We start from the raw sequence: 23,739 nt of genomic DNA on the forward strand, positions 1-23,739 counted from the left end.
TTCCTTCCTTCCTTCCTCTCCTCCCTCCCTCCCTCCCTCCCTCCCTCCCTCCCTCCCTCCCTCCCTCCCTCCCTTCCTTCCTTCCTTCCTGGGTTGGCATAGGGAAGTGGTAAAAAGGAGGCAACCCCTCAGCTTCTGTTTATTCAGGAGGAAAAAACCAAATGAACATTTTTCATCTTAAATTTGAGTTTTATATTGTTTGCTTTTTAATTGGAGTTGGGGAAGAAGAACGACCTCAAGAATTTTCTTGAGGTAACATATCGAAATATTTGGAAACTATGAATGATTAGTTGGCAATCACCCAATGAGAACCTACTGAGTGTGGAATGACACCTTGAGGGCTGAGGGTATGGAAAGGAAAGGGAAGAACCAAAATTAGACTGGGGAGGCCTGCCTGGGGAAGTGATATTTGGCCAAGGAATGAACAGTTCAGCCATGAGGAGATATGGGGGCAGATCTGGGAAGATGCAATAGAAAGAGCAAGGTCATGAATGGAGAGAGCCTGGTGTGTTGTGAGAATGCAAAAATCCTATAGGTGCTGCAGAGTGAGGAGAAGAAATGGGAAGGAAAAGAGATGAAGTTATGAGTGTTAGATTCTAGCCAAACTATATCATTTTAGCTATAAAAAATGCTCTGGATTTTATTCTAAATGCAGTGAAATTTCATTTCACTGAACGTGACGCTTTGGCCTGATTTTTAGGCATGAGAATCTTGCCTTGTATTCTATATCTTCATTGGTGAACACAGAAACTTCAAAAACTGTAAAAACCAAGTTTTTTTCCTTCATCTATTCATCCATCCATTCACTCACTCATTTATCCATCATCCATCCATCCATCCATCCAACAGTCATCTCTGACATGCCAGGCACTGTGCTTAACAGGTAACAAAGACAAAGATAAACAAGACGAAGCTTCCACTTCCCAGAAATTTATCATATAATAAAGTGCTTGCAGTGTGCAAGAGACCTGGTAGAAGTGGAAATGATATGCTTGTTTCCTTGAGCTACCTCGTCACCTTTCTCAGGGAGTCCGTGTGCATTCTGGGACTAAATCTTTGGATGGAAAGAAACACCTCGGAACTTTGATTACTTACATAACATGTACTATTTCACCACGTTCAGAAGCATGTGAAGTGCACTTGTTTGGACCCTGAATTTGCACGGAGCACAGAAACGAGAGGAATAAGAATTCAAACCTGACCAATCCAACTCGGTCCCTCACGTTGCTCAGGAGTTGGCACTTGAATGATGGCCCTACAACACAGTAAAAGCCCTTGGAAATGATTTTCTTCACCATTTCATTAACCAATGTTTTTCCCTCCTCTAACACTTTCTTGAAATGCCTCTTATAAAACCCTTTTTCTGTTTCCTGTGGCAAAGGACAGGAAAAAACAACAACTCACTAGCAACGGAGCATATGCTAAGGTAATTTAAGAGTTGTGATAAGCCAAAAGGAAAAGATAAACAGCCCCCAGAAACCCACAAAGTTAAAGAGCTTGTTCCTTTTTAAAGAAGCCTAATTGGACACGGCAGGGGTCTTCATCAGTGCGCCTAGTTGTTTTATGAGCGGAATTTTCTGCTATGATGTAGGAAGTTCAAGGGTGTGTTCAACTTCTCTGCAATTGCTCTTCTCACATCTCCCATCTAACCTAGAACGGGTATGACCACTTTTGGAGGGAATGGCGCCATGGAAACACAGGTACCGACTCTGAACCTGAGGTACGTGAACAGTTTTTACAATCCGTCAACTCTTCGGCCTGCGTAGCCACTGCGTTGAAGCCCCATTTTGAATTTCTCTTGTGTCTATCGCATCGGCGAGAGTTCTGAGTAGCCTAACCCTGGTGGTTGACGGGAGGTGATGATGAAGAGTTAACAGGCAGCAAGAGATGTAACCCAGGGAAGAGGCAGCACCCTACCTCTGAGAGTCTGAAAGCCCGGAGCGCAGTCTCGGAGTGAATGCTCTGCTCAGTGATGGAGCCGAGGCGAAGACTCGGAGTTCTGTGGGGGAGCGTGCCCAATGCCTGTGCCACGTGAAGTGGCGTTACTGTCAATAAACGGATAATACCTTGCATGCACAGTTCCGACTGTGCAAAGGAGAGGCATCCCCCCTCCTCCCCACACATTATCTTGAAGTATAATTATCCCTGTGTTATAAATGGGGAAACTAAAACACAGGGAAGTTAATTAAAGAACTTGCCCAAGGAAACAATAGTCCAAATGGAAAAGGGAATAAGGCAGACTTTGGAGCTCTTAGGAGAGGGTTTTTTTCCCCCGACCAGAATCGTGAGGGAGGCAAATCAAGGGCATGGGTTCCTTTCCCCCTGCTGCGGAAATATTTCTCGAGCTCTTTTTCTGAGCTTGACCTCTGAAACATGACAGGTTTTGAGAACGGAAACGCCCTCCTCCCCAAGCAGCTGCACAGTGCATTCCGGATGGCACGGGCTGCCTCGCGTGGGCTCTCTGCATGGGATGCTCTGCTTTGGTTTTGCCCCTGGCCTCAGGCTAAGCTTCACCTCGGGAGGTTGAACCACAACTGCAGAGGGGCCCCTTCAGTGCTTGGCTGCCTTGCCATGGGAATGTCTCATAGGAGATCAAACTAATTTGATCCAGGTTACTCAAAACATGCAACTGTGGGCATGGATATGAGCGGGGTGTATCTCTTCTGTACATTTAGTGAGAAATGCATCTGGCTGACGTGAAGGTATGTGCTATTTTCCCTCTGTTTGGGGAAATGGTTTTTCACATTTAATGTTCCTGAAATTAGGACTTTATGATTAATGTACATGTTCAATATAGCATTTCTTTTTTCCTCCCATGAAATGTTGCAATTACGTCCATAGCGTGCTCACTCTCAATGTCATTTTACAGTCGATATATCAAATTCATCTATTTCCATCACAAGGGACTTGAGACATCTTACGGCAAAATAGAATGAAATGTACACAGAATTTGCTCAGCACAGGACATTTTACTTTGCAGAAGTTTGAATCATTTCCAAAGTAGGCTAGAGTAAAATCAAACTTGAAGAGCCTCTGGGTTATTTCGAGAAAGGAATCTCATACTGATCGTGTGCTGTTCTGAGGACAAGTCGGGGCCCGCAGAGTCTCAGAGGTGCAGAACTCATCACGGCAGAACGCCGGGAGGGAGCCGAGGGAGGTGGTCTGGTGTGACGACGGCCCTCCCCACCCAGGCAATGCCCAGCACCTGTGCCACGATGGAGGCACGGCGGGTAGTTAATCAGAACGTGCCGGCAGCACAAGCCTTCCGAGTACTCACACCAGAACCAGACGCGAGGCAATTCATGTTGTATACTCCCACATCGGAAATTACAACAGCGAAATCCTTGAGTTTGGATTCCTCTCTTTGTAATTGGCCTTAGCAGACCAGGATGTTATAAAGGTATTTGGTCCCAGGCTCCTGAAAACTGACTCAACCTTTTCACGACCCACACAAGCTTTCCCTCCTTGTAACTATGCGGGCTTGTTGAGGAATCCACCAAGGAAAGCATGGAGGTCCAGAGTAACTGTGCAAAGGAACCGAGGAATTTGTCCATTAGCGCTTGTAATCGTACTCAGTAAAAAAAAATTTAAGTCATCACTGAGAGTAGGGGTTAGATAATAATTGAAATGTCATTGAAAAAACTATTGGAAGCTTAGGGGAAATCAAAGGAAATCAGTCAAGAAGGTAAAAGCATATTTTGGGGTAGTGTAATCCTAAGGGGTGAGAATTCCATTAATTCAGTGTGTTAAAATAAAGCAATAGTTTGAAACACATAAATGTGTTTTCGTGTAACGTAAAATGAAAACAAAAAAACAATGACTTAATACATGTGAACTGGTAGACAAAACGCCACAACACATGGGGCACACGGGAGAAAATAATTAAAGGAGACCTTGGCGGTGGGAATGCTGAAACCATTGGAAATCAAATACTTCCCATTGACAATTCACTTGAGTTTTCTGACCTGCAAATATCTTATTTTTTAAGTGAGGACAATAACACTCACTATATTCTCTTCACCACATGGTAGTAATGGGAGTTTGAAATAAGTAATGCGCATTATAGTGTTTTCTCAAGGCAAAGATGGTATTCCAACAGGGAGATTATTATCAATGACCATGGGCTATCACCATCATCGCGGTCATCAATGGTACCGATCAGCTAGACAACTGGGACAGTAAGTTCCATGACCTCCAGAGGCCAGGAAACGCTCGGAAAGAGGTGAACATGGAAAAGACCTGCCCCGTGTAACACAGGCAGCCTCTGCTCGTCATGATGCAGTACGGGAGGTAATGCTAGGGTTGTGACTTTGAGATTGACCAAATAATGAATGTTTATGTAAAAATCTCCTGATTTTAAAAACGTTGTCACCTAAATAAAAACCTTTCCCAAATACAAGCTGGGGCAAATCAAACAGGTCGGCAAACTCATCTGTCCAACCACGGGTCAGATTTTGCAACCTCTGAGATCCTGGACATGAGCTTTGTTCCTTGAAAGAGAAAATGTTACGCAAACGTAAGTGATAATATCACCACTTATGTGATGGCGACCACCACCGCCACGGATTCAGGAGGGGCCGCTGTCTCAGCTTCCTGTCTTCAGATGGAAAAAGCTCCATCTGTGCTTCTAAAAAGAGGTGGCAGACCCAAGGCTTCCTTGGAAGTGGAACAAGGTATTGTGCCTAATTCTTGCTCTTTTCCTGGGATTTTGACATTTGAAAGTTGGAAGAGGCCTTTCTGAACATCTGGTCCCAATTCCCTCAACACCCTCTAGGAGAAAACGGGGAGTCTGGGATGAGAACTGACGGCCCAGGTGACACGGCGAGTTCCCAGGAGAATTGGGGCTCAGCGTCTGAGTCTGCGGCCCCCACTGTCACCAGGGCTCTTCCTTTCTTGGCCTCACGGGTTCTTTTTATCTCACGAACCCTGTCAGCAACGTGAGATCAATGAAGAGAGGCAGAAAAGGCCACGTCTGCCTGGAGTAATAGGACTTTTTCCCTTCCTGTGAATCCTGTTCACAACCAATCCTCAGCCTCTCGTATTCTAACCAGCTTTCTGTCTTGCAAATGTGCACAGGTTAGCAAACCAAATCGGAAAACCGGCATCCTAATATTTAAATAGGTGGTGTCTCTTTCCCTCTCTTCCTATTTTTAAAAGCAAATTGCTTGATCTGAGTGAGAGGAACTTAAGGAACGTCTAGTAGAAACGGGGCGGGATCATAAGCTGGTAAAGATCACTGCTTCTTTATGATTTGCCTCCTCTTTATGACAGCCATGAAATCGTTGATAGAAATGTATCAAAGAAAACAGTTCCTGCAGAAAGAATAACACGGAAGGTAATTTCTTATGCAGGAGAGGAAAAGAGGGGTACGTAATGGTGAGGTGCCCCGGGGAGATGGAAAAGGTCACTGAGATGAAGCTAACCTTGGGAACCGGGAAAGAGGCCTTCATTACCACAGACGGGAAGAAAACACGGTAGCCAATCAGATGGAACAGATTGAATGCAGTTCCAGCCAAGTGTGAATGCCATCACATGCACTGGAACTGTCTGGGGAGCTGGCATAGGGAATACGAGTCCGGTCCCCACCCTCCAGTCCACAGCTGGATATCAACCCGATTCCAAAGCAGTAATTTGTAAGGTCATAACTTACACAAGTGCATCTTTGTAAACCCTGAGTGAGGGTTAGGGGTAGGAAAAGAGGATAAAGATAAACCAGGGGTCTTTCTGCACAGGGCCACTGACTGTCCTGGCAAGGTGTCACAAAGACGCTACACCATCAGCTTCATTCCTTGGAAAGCAAAGGGAGGCAAGCTCTGACTTGGAGTGGAAGAAGGGGTGGGGGGGGGGGAATGATTGATCATTGCCTTTATTGCTAGCTTTCCATGGTTGAGTGTTCACTGATAGAATTGGTTCAACTCCAAGATGCTGTCTTACAAACAATTATTGTTTTCCACTAAAATACAACTCTTGCAGAAAACATTAATTTAAGAGATAACTGCCTAAATGCTTTGGTATCAAGAATGTATGTACCCCCTGATCTTTAAATTTAGAAGCACCAGAAAGGAAAAAGGATAACAAGACAACAGAAACCATGAAAGATTTGACAGAAAAATGACAAAAGAGAAGGCTGGGACTGGCCCCGGGGGTGTCGGGGGAAAGGCTGGTATAGTTGTCCCCTCTTAGTGGTGACAGTTACGTTCCAAGACCCCCCAGGGGATGTCCAAAGCCTCAGACAGTACCAGACCCTATATACACTCCACATTTCTTATACACACCTATGATAAAGTTTAATTGATAAATGAGGCACGGTAAGAGATGAACAATAAGTACTAACAGAATAGAACAATTATAACAATAGACTGTAATAAAAGTTACATGGATGGGGTCTCTCTCAAAATGTCCTTTTCTGTTCTCATCCTTTTGTGACGACATGAGGTGATGAAATGCCTGCGCCAGGAGGTGAATGACGTGAGAACCGTGACAGAGCGTGAGGCTACACCGGAGGGCGTCTTGAACCCGAGCACAGAGATGTCCACTGAGTGGCTAATGGGCAAGGAGTGTGCACAGCACGAATACGACAGACAAAGGGATGACTCACCTCCTGAGGCAGGAAGGTGCAAAATTGCGTCGTGCTACTCAGAACAGCACACAAGTTAAAGCTTAGGAGGCGTTTATTTCTGGAATTTTCCATTTAATATTTTTGGATGATGGTTGACCATGGGAAAGTGAAGCAAGGATGCAGATAAAGGGGGCCTACTGTACTTGAACTTTAAAGTGTCACACAGAAGAGGTTTTCTATACTTTGTAAGTTCCTTTAGATTCTAGAGTTTAAATATGAACTATACTAGGTTTCTTTGCTTCCAAAAATGCCGAGTCATGGCTTTCAAATATACGAGTCATTGCTACGTAAAATGCTGAGTCATTGCCACGTAAAAGTGCTGTGTCATGACCATGTACAATTGCCAGGCCATGGTCACATAAACATACCAAGTCATTGGTTTGCAAAATGCCCTGTCATGGTTTTGGGGGGGGGAATGCTGAGTCATGGTTTGACTGGCTAGAGCAACTGCTTGGATGAGAGAAACATACACTGAGAAAAACAGGAGAGGAATTGAATGGAAAAGTATGTTTCAGATTAAGCGGTTTGATCGTCATCTCTGAACTGTTGTTCTTCAAATGTCTCTTGGACATCCTAGTTGGGATACAGGGAGGGTGTTGGGTAGAAGATTTGACCTGGAGAAGTAGACATCAGGGCCATCAACTTGTACGTCATATTTGTAGTTATGAGTGTTGACGATGGCTCGTGGGAAAGTGCGCATAAACAAGTAAGGCAGAGGGGGCTGGGCTTTAACGTACAGATACCTAGCATTTAGAGGATAAACAGACGGACGCAGCCACAGGAGGGCCGAAGGGGCCAGAAACACAGGACTGAGATTAAGAAGAAAACAGAATCCCGGATGCCAAAAGCAAGGGCATTTTGAGGAGAAAGGAGCTGTGAAGAAGGCAAGTGTGAGATGTGATGAGAAATATCTACTAAATTCAGCTTAATTTTGGACTTCTAGCCTCTAAAACTGAAAGATAGTGCCTGTTCTTTTAAAAAAGATTTTATTTATTTATTTTTAGAGAGGGGAAGGGAGGAAGAAAGAGAGAGAGAAACATCAATGTGTGGTTGTCTCTCATGTGGCCCCCACTGGGGACCTGGCCTGCAACCCAGGCATGTGCCCTGACTGGGAATCGAAACTGTGATGCTTTGGTTCACAGCCCGCGCTCAATCCACTGAGCTACACCAGCCAGGGCAAGTGTCTGTTCTTTTAAGCCACCCAGTTTGTGGTACTTTGTAATGGGAGCCCTAGGAAATGAATATGACTTCTTTCCCTAGGCTAGTTCCCTTGATTATGGCTGCACCACCGAACACTTATCAACAGAGGAAATTATATCAAGGATACCACCCACTAGGAAGAGTGGCTCCAAAAAGGAAGGAAGAGAAATATAGTCCTTATATCCAAAGAAGACAACAGGTTAGGGAAACATGCATCTTTTCTTATCACTCCCTTGGGTGCCTTTGCTGTCCTTTCCAACAGTGACCAATCTCACAGCCGCCCATCATAGATGATCTTAGATCTGAAAACACTACCAAGACCCGCCCAAGTCGGAATGCATCCACCTGTTTGTCGTCCCGGTCCACCACCGCCCTTCCAAAGGCTAGAATCAATAAGGACGTCTTTAACACATTTCAACCTGCACCAAGTGCTAAATGATACAAGAAGACCGAGGAAATGACCCTTGTCTTTAAGTGGTGACAATTTAATGTTGACACAAGTGACTTATATGCATGAAATACCAGGGGAATATTACAAATCAGAACGTAATGAGGTGCTAAATTGAATAAAGAAGAAGATAAGACTTGTGCAATTCTGGCTCTGCCTCTCTTTGGGCAGCGTTGCTGGCAAAGCTTTGGGGGAAAGACAGGACCTGTGCCTAGATGGAGACTGGGTTAGTGATGAGGAGGAACGGTAGTTATGGTGTCTTCTCAGTCTCATGCGCTCCTAAGCCTGGGATTTCTCAGCAAGGCTGGAGGCTCGGTTGGGATGAAGAGCTAAAGCCCTGACAACTCCGCAGGGCTCCCAAATCAACAAGAGCAGATACAGAGCAATCTACAGATTCAATGCAAGTGCTCCCAGCCATTCACGTTCATCGCACCTGGTGTCATCTCGAACGCATAATCCCTGAGCCATACATATTCGTTGAATGAAATGTGTCTGAGAATATTACACAGCTACCATTTTGGGGTTCTCACATTGTATCGAGAGTTCTCTAGGCCCAATGTCTTTCATGTTTGCTTTTTTTCTTTTCATCAGAAGAAAACATGCATGTAGTTTAAAGAATCAAATAGTTATATAATATTTGATTCAAAACCAGCAACCCTTTTCTATCACCAGGGGTATCTTCCCTCCCAGAAACAAGCATGTTTAGCTTTGCTTAGCTGATTATTTTGGGTTTTATTTCTAGGCCTATAAATACTACGCTTTGCTGCTATGTCTTGCATTTTCAATTTCAGGCATTATCTAGGAACTTCTCACTTACAGAAGATGCACACCTAGGCTTTTTCGTGAACTTGCCAGGTCCATGTTTGCACCTGTCCCATCTCCCCATCCTCCTGGTCGAGTCCTTAGACCATTCTTCAAGGTGTATGTATTAATATGGAAATGTAAAGGCCACTCAGAGCGGAACAGTGTTGTACATAATGACAATTTTTTAATTTCTTGACTATATATACACATATTTCTGGAGTTGCCTTTTACAATTTTACTTGAATGTCTGTCCACCTATTACTCTGGAGGCGGACTTCCTTGGGTCAAGTTCCCGTTATACTGTCAATCACCATACAGCCTCGGGCAAGTGCCTCTCCCTCCCTGCACCCCCGTGTCGCCATCTGTGAAACAGGCGTGATACTAATCCCAACGCACAGCGCCGTGGTGTCGATGTCCTCCGGCCACGACAGCACTGACAGCGCACTGCGGTCAGACAAGGCTGGGCTTAGCAGCTCACTGCAGGGAGGGAGGAGACACAGAGGGGGGTGCCACGGGGCCTTCAGCGGAAGGCGCTAGAAAGGGCTGTGCTCGGTGGCTTCAGGGAGGCCTCAAGGAGACAGGTGTGCTCGGCATGTGGTGCTGTCAGAGAGTGGGGCGCGCTCAGCGATGGGATGTCTCGATGCGTTCTCTCTCTGGGAAGGGCTGACTCGAAGAGGCTAGGGCTGTAGTGGGTGAAGGAAGACTAGCTGTCCATTTTAGCCTGGAGAGGGGGATGTTTTGTCCCTTTGTGTTTGGGACTTGCTTCTTGATGCTCCAGAACAGAACAGCATGGCCCATCTGGGAATGCCAGACCAGCTCCTAACGGCACCTGTGCCGAGACGCCAGGGTCAGGGCGGTTCCCAGCCTCAAGCACTGCTTTTGAGGATTAAACAAATTCCTGTTTGTAAAAACCAGTAGAACAATGACCTCCATAGGATAAACTCTAGAAAATGCTTGCTATAGGACACTGAAAACGTATGACACAAAAATAAAAATAAGTAAGCTGGACAACATCAAAATTCAAACTTTTGCACATTAAAGGGCACTCAACAGGTTCAAAAGGCAACTGCCGGACTGGGAGAAAATATTTGCAAATCCTCTTTCTAACACGTGATTGACATAAAGCATGTATAAGAACTCCTACAACACCACAGCAATAACCTGATTAAAAAGCGGTCGAAGGACCCAAATAAACAATTCTCCAAAGAAGATGTACAAATGACCGATACAGTCATGGAAAGATGCTAATCATCACTAGTCACTTGGGAACCACACATCAAAGCCACAATGAGATACCCCTTCACGTGCAATAGGATGGCTATTATATATTAAAAAACTCAAAAGAAGATACACGTTAGGAAGGATGTAGAGACACTGGCACCCTTGTGCATGGCTAGTAGGGATGTGAAATGTGCAGCTGCTGGGATAAACGGTGTGGCAAGCCCTTCAAAGAATAAACATAAAATGACGGTTGCCAGGGGCTGGGGAGAAGGGGGCGGGGAGTTAGCGTTTCACGTGCACGGAGTTTCTGTTGGAAGATGAACATGTTCTGGAACGAATGGTGGCGGTGGTGGCACAATGATATGGATACATTGTACTTAATGCAATAGGACTTATACACTTAAAAATACTAACAATGACACCTTTCCCTTGACCTCTGTTTTACCATGTTAAACATGGTAAAAGTGTTACATTGAAAACGTAAATAATATCAGTCCTGATTCCTGTTCTAAGTCGCCTTTCAAGATTGTTACAAGGATCAGAAAGTCAGCTAATATTCCTAACAACTGGAGGACTTACAGAAGTTCAGTCCTGTTTTACAGATGAGAACACTGAGACATGGATTAGGTAAATTGTTCAATACCATACTGCTGGAGAGTGACTGAGCTATGATTTGAATTCAGGTAGGGTGGACTTCAGGGTCCACACTTCGCAGGAAATAATTATATTTCATTATTATTTTGGGGAAGGATCTAAGAGGTTTACCAGGGCTGAGTCTGTAACAGCTGGTGAAACTACCCACTGGTAAAAGAAATCTATCTTTTCATTTAACGGAAAATTGAGATGTCTCTAACAAGGCACTGGGGCCGCATTTTCAAATGGCTATTGAATGTTATGCAAAATCCAGTTGAATTGATTGTAGTTTTTAAAGGGATTCCGGAAGAGCTCAAGCTCTGGGTAAAAATGGTTGGGGCAGGGAACTGTTCAGATGTCCCACATCGCTCCCGGGACTTCTGGTATCTTTCTGTCTGCACCAAGAAGGGCAGAGATGGAGAGCCGGAATGTATACAATGCTATCGCCCTGGGGGATTTTGTCAACAGCAAGATTATTTGCTGAGTAGGAGCAGTTCTGTGCCGCTTGTCTCTCCCATGGCGTGCACCTCCAAAGGAATTACCTGTCCGTCTCGTTTGTGTGTTCACATGCCCTGTGGTACGCAGGACCAGCCCCACCCTCTCCGGGCTGAAAATGGCTGGACCTACAACCTACGCGTGTGTGTTGGGGAGGGGGTGAGGTAAGAAGGCATGAATGATAAGAAGAAAAGGTCTGAGCCCTGAGAACTATCCATTCCAGTTCTCAAGTGAGGATCTTGTTTAGGAGGCTGGGGTGATGCTCCCTGGGCCTGGGTCGGTGCTGGAGGAGCTACACTTCTGCTCACCGCTGGGACATTTCCAGCAGGTGTTCTAGGACCCTGCACCATGCGTTGCAGCTTCTGCAGGGGAACTGCTGGGAGCTGCTTTGCAGGACACCATAGGTCTCAGTTTTGCCCATTACCGTGCAGGGTCAGGGGGACTGGAAACCCTGGGGCAGCCTGGTCCAGCTGGAGGCAAGGAACTTAGACTGTTGGAGCAAGAAGGGACGCCGAGAGACCTTTTTGGCCAACGCCCAACCTTCACAGGTAGGGATGCTGAGGCGTGGGATGCTTGAAGGACTTGCCAAAGATCTTGCTGTGGATCAGAGACAGAGTACGGAACACCCACTTCACAAATAAGATTTCCTGTTCTATTCATGCTTCCCAAACTCACCAGACCATAAAAATCATCTGAGGGGCAGAGGGAAATCACAGTTCCTCTGCCCCTCCAGAATTTACTGAACCAGAGTCTTCAGGGCAAGAGTATGAAGGAAGATACGCCTGCTTTCTAAGGACTGGAGGTGAAGACTATTTTGTGATACTATGTTAGTGTTTTTCAACCTTTGAAGAATGATATCATCCATGCACCTTCGTACAGTGTTTGTCTTTTGCGTATCTCAATAAAAACCATGCAAACACTTCAGAGGTTCACATTGAACAGAGGGCTGAGGAGAAAAGCCTCTGGAACTAGGAAAGTTGGATTTAAAACCCAGGTCCTTCACTTCCCACCTCTGCGACTTTGGACTAGTTACTTAATGTCTCTGTGCGGCAGTTTTCTCATCCATCAGGTGGGCACGGTGGTCAGTCTTGCTGCATGGGGACGTGCGGGGGGTTAAATAAAAGTAAACGAAGTAGCGTATGTACAGTGCTCAGCATAACAGCTGGCATGGATGCAGGAGAGAGAGCCAAATTTTGCACGGCTCCGCAGTGGAAGCCAGAGTGCGGGGAGGGGGCCTGCCTCTTTCCTTGCCACAGCCCTGAAACAGCTCCCTGGACGTGGCTGCTCTGCCTGGTGGGCTGGGAACCGCTTTGGAGGACAGGCAGCCAGAGCCAAACCAGGTCCTGGGTACCTGGAAGGGGTCACAAGTCTCTGAGCACCTGACCAGATATCCGAGCTGACTGGGGAAGAACTGGGAACCCAGTGGCACGTGCACAAAACACATTCACCTTGGGAAAAGCGATGCTGTGGGGACCTGAGATCCTGGGCCCAGGGTCTAGGGTGAAAGTGGAACCCCTCCCAGACAGGTGCGGCCTCCGTTACATGAGGCCCCACAGAGGACTCCTCCCTGTTTCTCCGCCTTGGCCCCACCACTATCCATCATGACTCTGGAAGAGATGTAAGAAAAGGGGCGGATGAATGGGTGAATGAATGGGTGAATGAATGGGTGAATGAATGAGTGAATGGATGAATAAATGAAGCTCTTTTGCTTGATGAGGCCACATAAGTAAGACCATCATTTAAGGATCTAGGCAACTGAATTCCTGGACCACTCCAGGCAACTCGCTGGTGTTGATGTACTACTTTCATTTAGAATGAACCAAGGCACTGCTCTTCTAAGAAGGGCCAGGGCGCCTTGAATGTGCTTCGTGACTGACAGAGGCCGTCCAGCTGGGACAGCTCCCTGGCCACGCGGGACCGATTGAGAGAGTCCTCACTGACAGGCGTCCTGGCCGCGCTTCTTCTGTGTGTTGGACGTGATGAACGTGTGCTCCAAACCCTTTCATTCAGGCTTTTAAGAAAAGTAAAACTCAACCTTTTGTGAGCGGGGAGGTAAGCCAATGCTTTTGATGACAGTGTGGCTGCCCATGCATTTTCTGCCTTGTACACTGATAGCGAAGCGCGAGCCTTCCTCCTGTTGGAAAAGGAGCCTTATCACGCGTGCATCTGCGGGAGCCTCCATTAGGCTGCCACTCGGATTCAGATTTTTTTTCCAGATGAGTTATTTCACAGGGTTTGAAATTATGCTGCTATCTATAAGAAATATCGCCGGAGCTCACCTGGCCTGGCACAAGGCAGAACACAGGATGAGCTGCTTGCCAGAGCTCAGCTACCTGGAAGAAAATGCTTATGGGGGAGGGAAACGCCACTCTTCTCGGCATCTCCCTAGGGTCCCCGGGCGTCTGCTCGATTGGCAGAAAGTGAGGGTTAGAACGATTTGGCTCCAAAGGTGCCCAAGTTTTAGTACCATCCACTAAAGAATGCGCTACGCTCATAGAAAATAATGACAGTAAAGCCATAAAGGTAAAGCTTTGTTGTTGCTTCGAGGAGCTTTCATGTTGTCAGAAACACTTCAGCGGTGTGGTTTATGTCTGGTTTGTCTCCTTAGAACAAAGGTGCTTTGGGCAGGAAGTGTGTGTGCTGACCTTCCCCCCTCCCCCCCCCCCGCCCCCACTGAGAGGCCTCGCTGATGCTAGGTAGCAACAACAACAGTAACAGGACAGCAGAAATGATTCTGTGCTGTCCTGCACGGGCCGAAGGTGCTGCAGGGAGTCTGGTTTCATCTCAGGAAGAGGTAAAGTCCAAACCGATACCAGATCTTCGGACCACAAGGTCATGGCCAGGAGACCAGCTTAAAAAATTCTGTGTAATTAACCAGGGAAACATAACACAGACTATCACCTGGTTGGTTGTGCCATGATACCCGTCATAAAACCCAGTGCCTCTGGCTTCCTCAAACTCGATGCGGGACACCCGGCCACAGCCCTGCACTTGGCGTCGTCTGTGTCAAACTCTGTTTTCAATCCTTTGTGTCAAATTTAAATTCAGGGAAACCACTTGGGTCTTGATAGAATCCTCAGTTTGCTCTAGACACCAAATCCATTCCATTAAGACGTGCAGGTGCGTGCACGCACGCGCACCCTCACACACACAGACGAGAACACACACGTATTTGAACTTGATCTGCACTCACTTTAGCTCAGCCAGAGTCTGGGATTTTGAGCGACTGCCTGCCTGTTGGCAGGAGTTTTAACCTGTTCTCCGATAAGTATCCACTGGAAACAAGGGTATTGCACTATTGGGTGCCCGCCCCTTAGAAAGAAATCCTTGTTTGGGGTGAAAATGGTCCCTCGAATTTTCCGTGGCATTCCCCCCCCCCACCCCCCCGTTACTGAAACTTCTGTCACCCTCAGGCATAAGTGAGCTGAACAAATGGGTGGGAGCGATGAAAAGTGGATGATAAGCTTGACTCCGAACACACGGGTCTGTTGTGTCCGCCCCAATGAGGTTTGGATTCGGCATGAAAGCGGCAAGAATACTCCATCGACAAGTCCCCCTCTGATGCAGCATCCCAAAGAAAAGAAATCACTCACGGCATTATCACCGAGAAAACATTCTAGACAGCGCTGAGATAGGAACTGACCTCTCTTATGGAAATCATCTTGGCTTGCGTATCCATATATGCATAAAAGGGTATAGTTTTTAAAAGCTCATTTTCTCCCTAATAATTGTCTGTTTTTAAAAAGCTATCAGCAGGTGCACCTCATTTCAAAAGCCTCTTGTCCTTCACAATACAATATTCATCACGATCACATAGTATGAAATAAAAAGCAGCAAAACATAAGTGAGGATAGTTCAATTAAATGCAACATAATCTCTGCAGCACAAAAAAATTGTTCTGTAGCTAAAATCAGTTTCTGATGAAAGAAAAAAGGGACTATATTTCCGCATATTTTTAATTACATAGAATTTCCTCAAACATGATTTTTCATAATATATTCCATTAAGTTAACATCATATTTGAAGAAAGAGCATTTTCCGATTTCATTTTAAGCCTGATTTTGAGCAATTACAGTGTCATTGTTCTGCGGTAGAAAGGTTGAATTCATTTACTGTGTGGTTATGCTAGTTATGATTGATGTCTCTTCTGCAAATGATAAACCAATCACCCCAATGATGTAATGTCATTTTAAGAGTGCCATAATCACATTTCTCTCAAACTAGAAGCTCTGATAAGTTCTAATAAAGATTTATGGTAGATTAAAGGCCTTCATAATATCAACAATGGATTGCTCATTTGATGAGAGATTTGATTAGGTAATTTTTGGGGGAAAAAATAATACGAGTTTGCTGAACACATCAGGCCTGGCTTTGGAGAAGGGCATGGGCCATCCTAAGTAGCAGTCCGTCATTCCATCTCCAGAATGAATCATCTTAAATGCATTTAGGAGGTCCTCTCTAATTGTAGAGGTTGAGGCCGGTGGCGGCATACCATCATGGATGGAGCCAAAACACAATCTCATCAATGAACATTCTTGGCATGGAAAGCTCTGTCCCACTTTCGACAGCATGTATGCGTGCACACCATGAGTGGCTGATTCAGAAGATAACTCCCAAGCCTTTGAGTCAGAAGCAACTAATTTCTGCAAATGTCTCCCCTTGGGCCATGGGGACTTCACCCTAGATATCGCCCACTCTGATGTTTATGTTTTGGGAACACATTGCCATCAGCAGAAATCAAAATGCAGCATCATTATTGCCGGGCCTGGAGCAGTTACACCTAAGATTTACAGGTTGGGAGCTGAGGAGTAGCCACAAAATCATCAAAAGTGGGACAGAACCTGGAGACCAGTGCCTTTGCCCTGTGATGTGAAAACCACAGTAAGAACTAGGGACTTAGAAGCAGTGTTTATCGTGGTACCGCGTGATCAGCTGACAAAGTTCAAGTAAAGTAGCCCAGGAGAGGGTTATGGGAGAGGTCATCACTGCCCCCCCCCCAAGCCCCCTCCCCCCACCAAACATGTCGGACTTGAAAAGATATTCAGTATCGACGTCAAGCAAACGTGTTTTAATAGCAGAAACCCCTGAACAAGCACTGGAGAAAAGCCGGAAGCTAACCACCAGAAACAAGAGGTCTGACATGCACCGAAATTGGGCATGCGAGGGTGCCCAGGGTCCTCTGGCTGTGACCGCCATCACGTAGCACGACAATCTGTCGTCCCACTGCCTCCCTGCAGGTCCCCTGTGAGACGGACCTGCCCGCCGCCGCGTGCGCAGTGGGGTGGGGGGGGGGCGGGTTCTTCCCACTGAAGGGGGCCCAAGCCCCCGTGAGACACGCAAAGCGCAAAAGCCTTATTGGGAACTTCAACAAATACATCCCGGAACCGCAAGGTCACAAAATGACAAATGTACTCCACCTTCATGCCTCCCACTCCACCTTCTCCCCAGCCCTTGTCTCCAAATCGCTGTTTTGCGGCAGACGCAAGATCGTCGCGCGCGCGACCCCGCACATTCAGACAGCACGTTTCCTTACCACTGCTGGCGGCTTGCTGGGGCCCTGAGCATGCTCTGAGCAGGTATGAATTGGGGGAGAATTCCTCATCAGGGTTGGTGTCCATGATTTGATGGGAGGTGTTGCTGTCTAGCAATGGCATCTGGCAGCTAACTGGTGGAGGATTATGGGAGCTAGGCAGCTGAGCAGATGGGAGGAGGCTAGACGAAGATGTAGGTGGAATGGGACGACCTGGGAAAAAGGACAAGGGGTCAAAGGTCAGCAATGAGTGTCATGAGAGCATCCAGAGAAAGTTACATCAGAACCACCTCACAATCAAAATATCTAAAAAAAAAAAAGAAAACAAAAAAGAAAGTGCTCCAGATGTATTTTTTTTCCAAGTGGTTTAATGTTTCTCCAAATGTCTAAATTCATAGGATAAGTCATTGCATGTTTCCGGAAGCCGGTGTGAGCGGAAATATCCACCTACACGGCTGACACGGAGTCAGCCTGGGAAACAGCCAGTTCTTGGCTCTCGCCTGCTGCAGTCCTAACCTAAGACCACACATCCTCTCTGCTGACCCGTGTCCTTGCTGGTCCACCTGCTTCCACTGCTGCCACACCCCTATCGACGCCCCATGGTCCCCATCCCACCTCCACAGAAGCCAGAGCACTTGAAAGATAGAAACCAGGTCCTGTGGCTTTCTGCTGGGTGCTCTCCGGTGGCTTCCCACTGTGTGGAGGGAGAAGTCCAAACTCTTGACGACAACCTGCGTGACTGGCCTACCCTGGCACTTGTGACCTCTAACTCACCTCTAACAGTGGCCTTGCCTCTCTCCATGTGGGCCCTCATTCTCTAGCCAAAGCGCTGTCTTCCTGCTGCTTGAACACACCGCATCATGCCATGCCATCCTGGCAGTCTTTACACTTCCCGTCCCGCTCCGTGGAACATTCTTCCTGACTCACCGCCTCCTCGTGTTCACAGTCCTGCCCCCTCTCTCCGTTCAAGTCTTCCCCGTTTGTCTTCTTGAAAACTGCCCGTCTATCTGCCCTGCCCTATTAGCCTGTTTTAAAAATTTTCATCGTCCTTATTATATCCAAGGGTGGACCCCTGTGTATTTTATTGACTCCTGCATCCTCAGTGTCTTCCCGATGGACTGCAACTCTCGAATGAACAAATAAATGAGGTAGAGTAAAACCAAGTACATTAGATTGGGTTAGAAGTGGAGGAGAGGTGGGAAGGCGAACACATTTGCATCTCAAAGCAATGGCCAAGGACCCACTCTCTCCACTATGAGGTTGGGTTTTTGTTTTTGCTTTTTTGTTTTCGTTTTGACAGCATGAGGAATTCCTACAAAGAGAAACACAGCCACTCCAGGTCAGGAGGAGGAGCGGCCAGCCCAGCCCAGCAGGGGGTGGGCAGTGACTTGGCGCTGCCCTGGGGTCAAGAATTGCGGCTACCTCTCTTGCTACCTGACAAGGGGCTCCCAGCAGCCAGACGCTGAGTGAGCATAACTGCCACATGTACTTTCACCTGCGTCACCCCGACATCTTTGGGGTCCTTGTGCTCGCCTGCTGGTTTGTTCTTTGGGGAGAAGCTCAGAACAAGGAGCCCACGGGGTATGCCCTAAAGCCGGGGGTGTGGAGGGAAGGGCAAGGTGTTGAGAAAGCAAACTCGAGAATCAGGTCTGAGTCTCAACTCAGGTAACAAGCGCCTCAGTCAGAAGAAATAGGTTCTCCTGCTTTTTAGATGAACCAGGTACACGGGGACATTTTCAGGCACCTGAAATGGATGTTAACATTTGTCGCTGCCTTTGCGGTGATATCTCCTGATGTATTCTGGAGGGCATTCAATGTCATTGATACATCAGTGTGTTTTGATGAAATGCATGGGCACCTCTTAGGTGTTCTCTGAGATACTGAAGATACAAAAACAAGCAAGGTATCATCCCTGCGCCCAGAGAGCTCCCAGTCTACTGGGGGAGGCGGATGGGTCCCTGCGCTATTTCAGTGCCTGAGAAGGGGCAGGCTGTAAGGGTGTGGCGCCGTGGGGGTGAAAACGGGGACAGGTGGTCCAGCCTGGCCAGGTAGAGGCAGGGGTGCAGAGTCCAACAAGGATTCCTGGGAAAGCCGAGGCCTGAGCATCTTCAGTGGAAGAGAAAAGGGACTTCCGGGGAGAGGACAGCAGTGACCCACGGCGCAGAGGCGTCGCACTTCTGGCCCATTGCCCATGTGAGGGTGGGAGCGGGAGAGAGAGACAGGAGAGACGACGCTCCTGAAGTTAAACGTTAGGGGCTCCTGCCCAGTGGCCTGACTAAGAAGAATCATCCCTGAAATAGATCAATGGATAAATGGAGTTTCATTTGAAAAACCCATTTATTCGTAGTTGTTTGGGAGCCGTGTAAGGCACGCTATTCTCGCCCGATGATCTGGCAAAGATAGACTGAGCACGTCAGAGTTTCATTAGAATCAGTATTTACATTTAATCCGTACCGTCTCCCGTAGGCTTCCCTCCACCAGCTGTCATTGGTACGACTACATGAACTCCTAGTGTTTTTGCACGGACTACTGGCCACTCACAGTGCTGGCCACTCGCCACAGGTTATCTCAGCGAGTGCCCAAAGCAATTCTACGAAGTGAGAGTGATTGTAACCCCCGTTTTATTGATGAGGAAACTGAGGCACAGCGAGGTAAGACTGCATAGCTATTAAGTGACAGGGGCCAGGAGTCAAACTCTGGTTTGTCTGTCCCCAAATGTGCTCTCTCACCACTCGGCAGAGTGTCTGTCCTGACAGCATGGTGACAGAAAGGGAAGGTGACATGCAACGAGGGGGTGATGTATGGGAAACCATGTTGCAGGTTTCCACCTTCCAATCCTAAGGATCCTTTGAGGATTTCATAGAAGAAACATTTCTTTGAAGAAACCCTTTATAGCTGCTATAAGCTGGCAGAGTTCAAAGCCTTTCTCATAATTTTGTCATGGAGTTCAAAGTGGCCCCTTCATAGCAATGTTACCGTCGCCTTCCATTGAGGCTGCCGAATGCACAAGGGTCCCGATCGGGACACGGTGAGGTTGGTGCTGATGTCCACTTAGCGATGGGGCTCTGGTGGGGACCGATTTGAATTCACGATCAGCAGGCGTGAGAGTTTGCACGGAGGCATGTCTGAGACTGTGTGTGGAAGAACAAGGATGGCTGAAAGCCAATTTTTAAATTCCTTTGAGTGACTGAGGTGGAACTGAAGTTCAAGTGCAATTTTCCAGAAGCCTGATATGATAGTTGCTATGAAATCATCCTTTACGTGAACTTTTTGAAATTTTGTTCGGCATGAATTCGTTGCAGAGACTACAGACGGAGCCACTTTTTAATTCATACAAATACAGGCAGTGGCAGAGCAGTCATAACACAATGACGGGGCTGGGGCGGCTTGGGTCTATTGAAATACACATCACAGAGCTGTCTGATTCCTCTCACTTTCAATTCACGCTTTGGTAGCTCCTTAAACTCGGCTTGCTGCTACCTACCGTTACTCGGGAAATGTCTCAGCCCCGAGACCCGTCCCCGTAGTGTATGCTGCTCTCTCTTTGCTATGTCATTTGCTAAGTTTGTTCACTTGGGCTGCATTTTTCCTCCTGACTGTTCCGACTGGCAGAGACCATCTGTACAGACGCAAATAGGTTCCAAAGTACAGGGGAGAACGCTGGAACTTCCGCAGGCTCTCTTTACAGACCACGGTTTCTTACTGACATACCTAGTGTGCAATGGGATTGCAACCAGGGATTGTGCATTTTCCTGGTTCCTACTTTGTACACTGCAGACACCCCCTGACCTGCTGGGGGCTGTTTCTGAAGCTCTATTTTAAACGGGTATAGAGTCCCTCGCAAATATATAGGAAACAGGGCTTTATGGATCTATTCAAAAAGCAAGAGAAAGCACGCAGAGGCAGCAATATGTCATTCATTAAACTCACACGGCCTTGTGTATGTGTGGGTGTGTACGAGTGTGCTTTCCAAGATCCCCATGTAAATCACAGTCTAATTATCTGTATGACTGGATTCCCTGTGACCTTAAAAATGAAGACTAATTCATTCCCCTTTCCAATGTATCTGTTTCCAAATGAATACGATTTCGTGATACTTTCAGCTCATCAACATTTTCTGATGCAAACACTGACAGCCACACAAAGCAGCTCCGTGCTAACTGGGGGATCGTACTGGCTGTGTGGGGTGCTGGGTTGAGAAGGTTCCTGAAGATGCCGAGGGTTCGGTGGGAAACGGGCCCATCATCACTTAGGACAGATGGGGACCAGGAGTGGGGGAAACGTGGTGGGTGCCCACAGCTGCTGTGGCCACACCTATCGCTTTATCCAACACCCTCTGTGGCTGATGGCATGTGGGTCTAACCTCCATGGCCTCAATTACAGCCCCATTTTTCTCCCTAAACTGATGTGGATCTAGGTTTAGTTCCTCCAGCCAAGATTAAAGGGCTACAATCTCTTCTCCATCCCCAGAGCCGTAGCTACGACCCCAGAAATTGCTGCTCTGCCCAAGTGGTGTTAATATGTCCCCTAATTTATAATAGAGGCCATGTTGCAAATCAAGTCACCAACTTCACTTGAAATGACTGGTTCCTTTTCATTCCAAAGATCAGCGGCAGGCTGATATTAAAATGTTCTGTGGGGACGATGCATGGGGGATCTACGCAGTGGCAGAGTGTCAGGACGTCAGGTGACAGAGAGACACGATCAAGAGATAGTTTAAAAAAAATAAAACAAAATCACTAAAAAACAACCACAAAAGACAGTACCAGGAATAATGAAATCCAAAATAATGCGTTCGGTGACCTCCTTACCATTTACACATGTGATCTTGTTGAGAACTCGGCTAAGATTTTACATGTATTTTTCTCTGTTCACATTCACAACCTTTCTGTGGACCAAGTATTATCATCACCCCCATTTACAGGTGAGGAAACTGAGGCACAGGCAGACGTGGCACCGCTTGCAAGCAGAATGGGCCGGGACCTGCATCCAGGCCGTGTGACCTCCCAACCCAGGACTTGAGTGGCCCATTCCGCTCGTTCCTGCTGTAGACGAGAGCGACTGCTAAACAGTGAATGAAATGTGAACCTCGGACTCCTCAGGCCACTTCTGGAGCAAGCGCACCAGAGAGGCCCTCCCCGGGGAGGTGATTAACCAGGGGCAGGAGCAAGGCGTCTCCCGGAAATAATCCCAGTGACTGCTCCCACGGAATGAATACTGTGTAAAGAGGGAAAGCAATTCTTGAGTCAAAAACTAGAAATCCTTCGTGGCTTTGTGACTTCAGAGACTTAGTAAAAAATATGGCTTTGGTATTAAAGTTGAGTGTTGTGAGAAGGTCTGTATTAACATAGGTAAAGCAGCTGGTTAGAGGGTTTAAACAGTTTTCCTAAAGAATTATTCCAATACTTGCTGTTTACTCAGGTGTCTGACTAAATTACCCATTTTCCGCTATGTGCTCGGGGGTTGGGGAGGCCACTGCTTTCGAAAGAGTTGAAAAGTGAGGTGTGTGAACATGTGGGTCAATAGAAATAATTTTAATAGCTAAGATTGTGCCCTTCTTCTGTTTGCAATCGATAAAATTTTTTAGGAATAAGGTCTACTTGCTTTCATACTCCACGGGAACGCTCTCCAGGAAAGAGCATGGATTCTGCAGGTTCGGCCTAGTTCTGCGGACACAGAACCCTGTGCAGGGCTGTGGGATGGGGCGTCCTTCATCCACGTGCATGATGGGCTTCGGTGAGGCGCTGGGCGTGGCTGCCGTGGCTGCCACCGCGAAAGGCACAGGCGCCCTGACAAATAACTCCACTGACCTCCCTGCTTCCAGCTGAAGAGAACGTGGATGAAGCCGCTGCGCGTCTGTTCAGCCTATTTTCCGTGCCAAGTGTCAGGCGCAGGGATTTTACTTAGGCCCCTCCCACCGCGATCACAACAGCCCTGTTTAGGGGCTCGGGGTGTCCACAGTGCACCCAAGGGGCGGAGCTGAAATCCGAAATCTGAACTTGCATATTGCCCAAACTACGCCGAGCTATTTCTGAAGCTGCACTTGCCTCACACACACTTTCACCCACGAGTTGGCGTCATCATCCAACCCAACCCACCCCGTTCTCAACCTCTGCTCTGCCCGGACTAAAACTCTCTTCTCTGAGGGAGGTGATCATCTGATTGTCTTTTGCGAAGGTTTAAGTCCGCCTTCCTGCCTGCAGTACTTCTCTGCTGTGCAATCCACCCCCAACTTCTCCGCCAGCCCCATGGAATCTGTTATCCAGAGTGAGGAAGGCCCAGGGCACGGACTTTGGAGCCCGCTGACTGAGCTCTGCCACTTCCTGCGAGTCTGAGCAGCTTTCTTCCCCCCGCCGGGCCCCTCTGATGACAACAACACTGACTTCGAAGTTGTTGTGAAGATGAAATAACGCATGTCAGGTCCCCAGAACTGTGTTTGACACAGGAGGTACAAGAGACCCTGAGGGAGCTAATGGGACTTGCAGCTTATAGGCGCCAGTTGGTTCATAAGCACTGGCTTTTCAATACGTGAACCAGTTTATTCTCCACCCTCCTCTCATTTTTCCCTTCTTTAAGCCAGCTTGCATCGGTGTGTGTCACTTGGAACCCAAAGCATCCCTGCCTAAAACTGGCCACCAAGCCCAAGTGAGAAATGACTAATGCCATGCTGTTAACTGAGTAGAAAAAAAAATGGAAGTAGATTCCAGGTCTTCTGCCTGGAGAAACACTCGGATCCCCTCCTGGCTGCTGCTGGGCGCTACGGTACCACATGGACCTCGGGGAAGGGTG

At 47.3% G+C, this 23,739-nt stretch overlaps 1 protein-coding gene across 1 annotated transcript in view; it reads right to left on the reverse strand.

Moving 5' to 3' along the window:
* Window positions 1-23,739, reverse strand: part of TENM2 (teneurin transmembrane protein 2) — an 842,102-nt gene that overhangs the window by 318,577 nt on the left and 499,786 nt on the right. The window contains exon 3 of the mRNA XM_045827298.1: window positions 16,954-17,163. Within this exon, the coding sequence (XP_045683254.1) occupies window positions 16,954-17,163 (210 nt within the window). The remainder of the gene's footprint in view (window positions 1-16,953; window positions 17,164-23,739) is intronic.

The sequence above is a fragment of the Phyllostomus hastatus genome, unplaced genomic scaffold (assembly GCF_019186645.2).
Source record: "Phyllostomus hastatus isolate PE091 unplaced genomic scaffold, TTU_PhHast_1.1 phas_contig_150, whole genome shotgun sequence".
Lineage (NCBI taxonomy): Eukaryota > Metazoa > Chordata > Mammalia > Chiroptera > Phyllostomidae > Phyllostomus > Phyllostomus hastatus.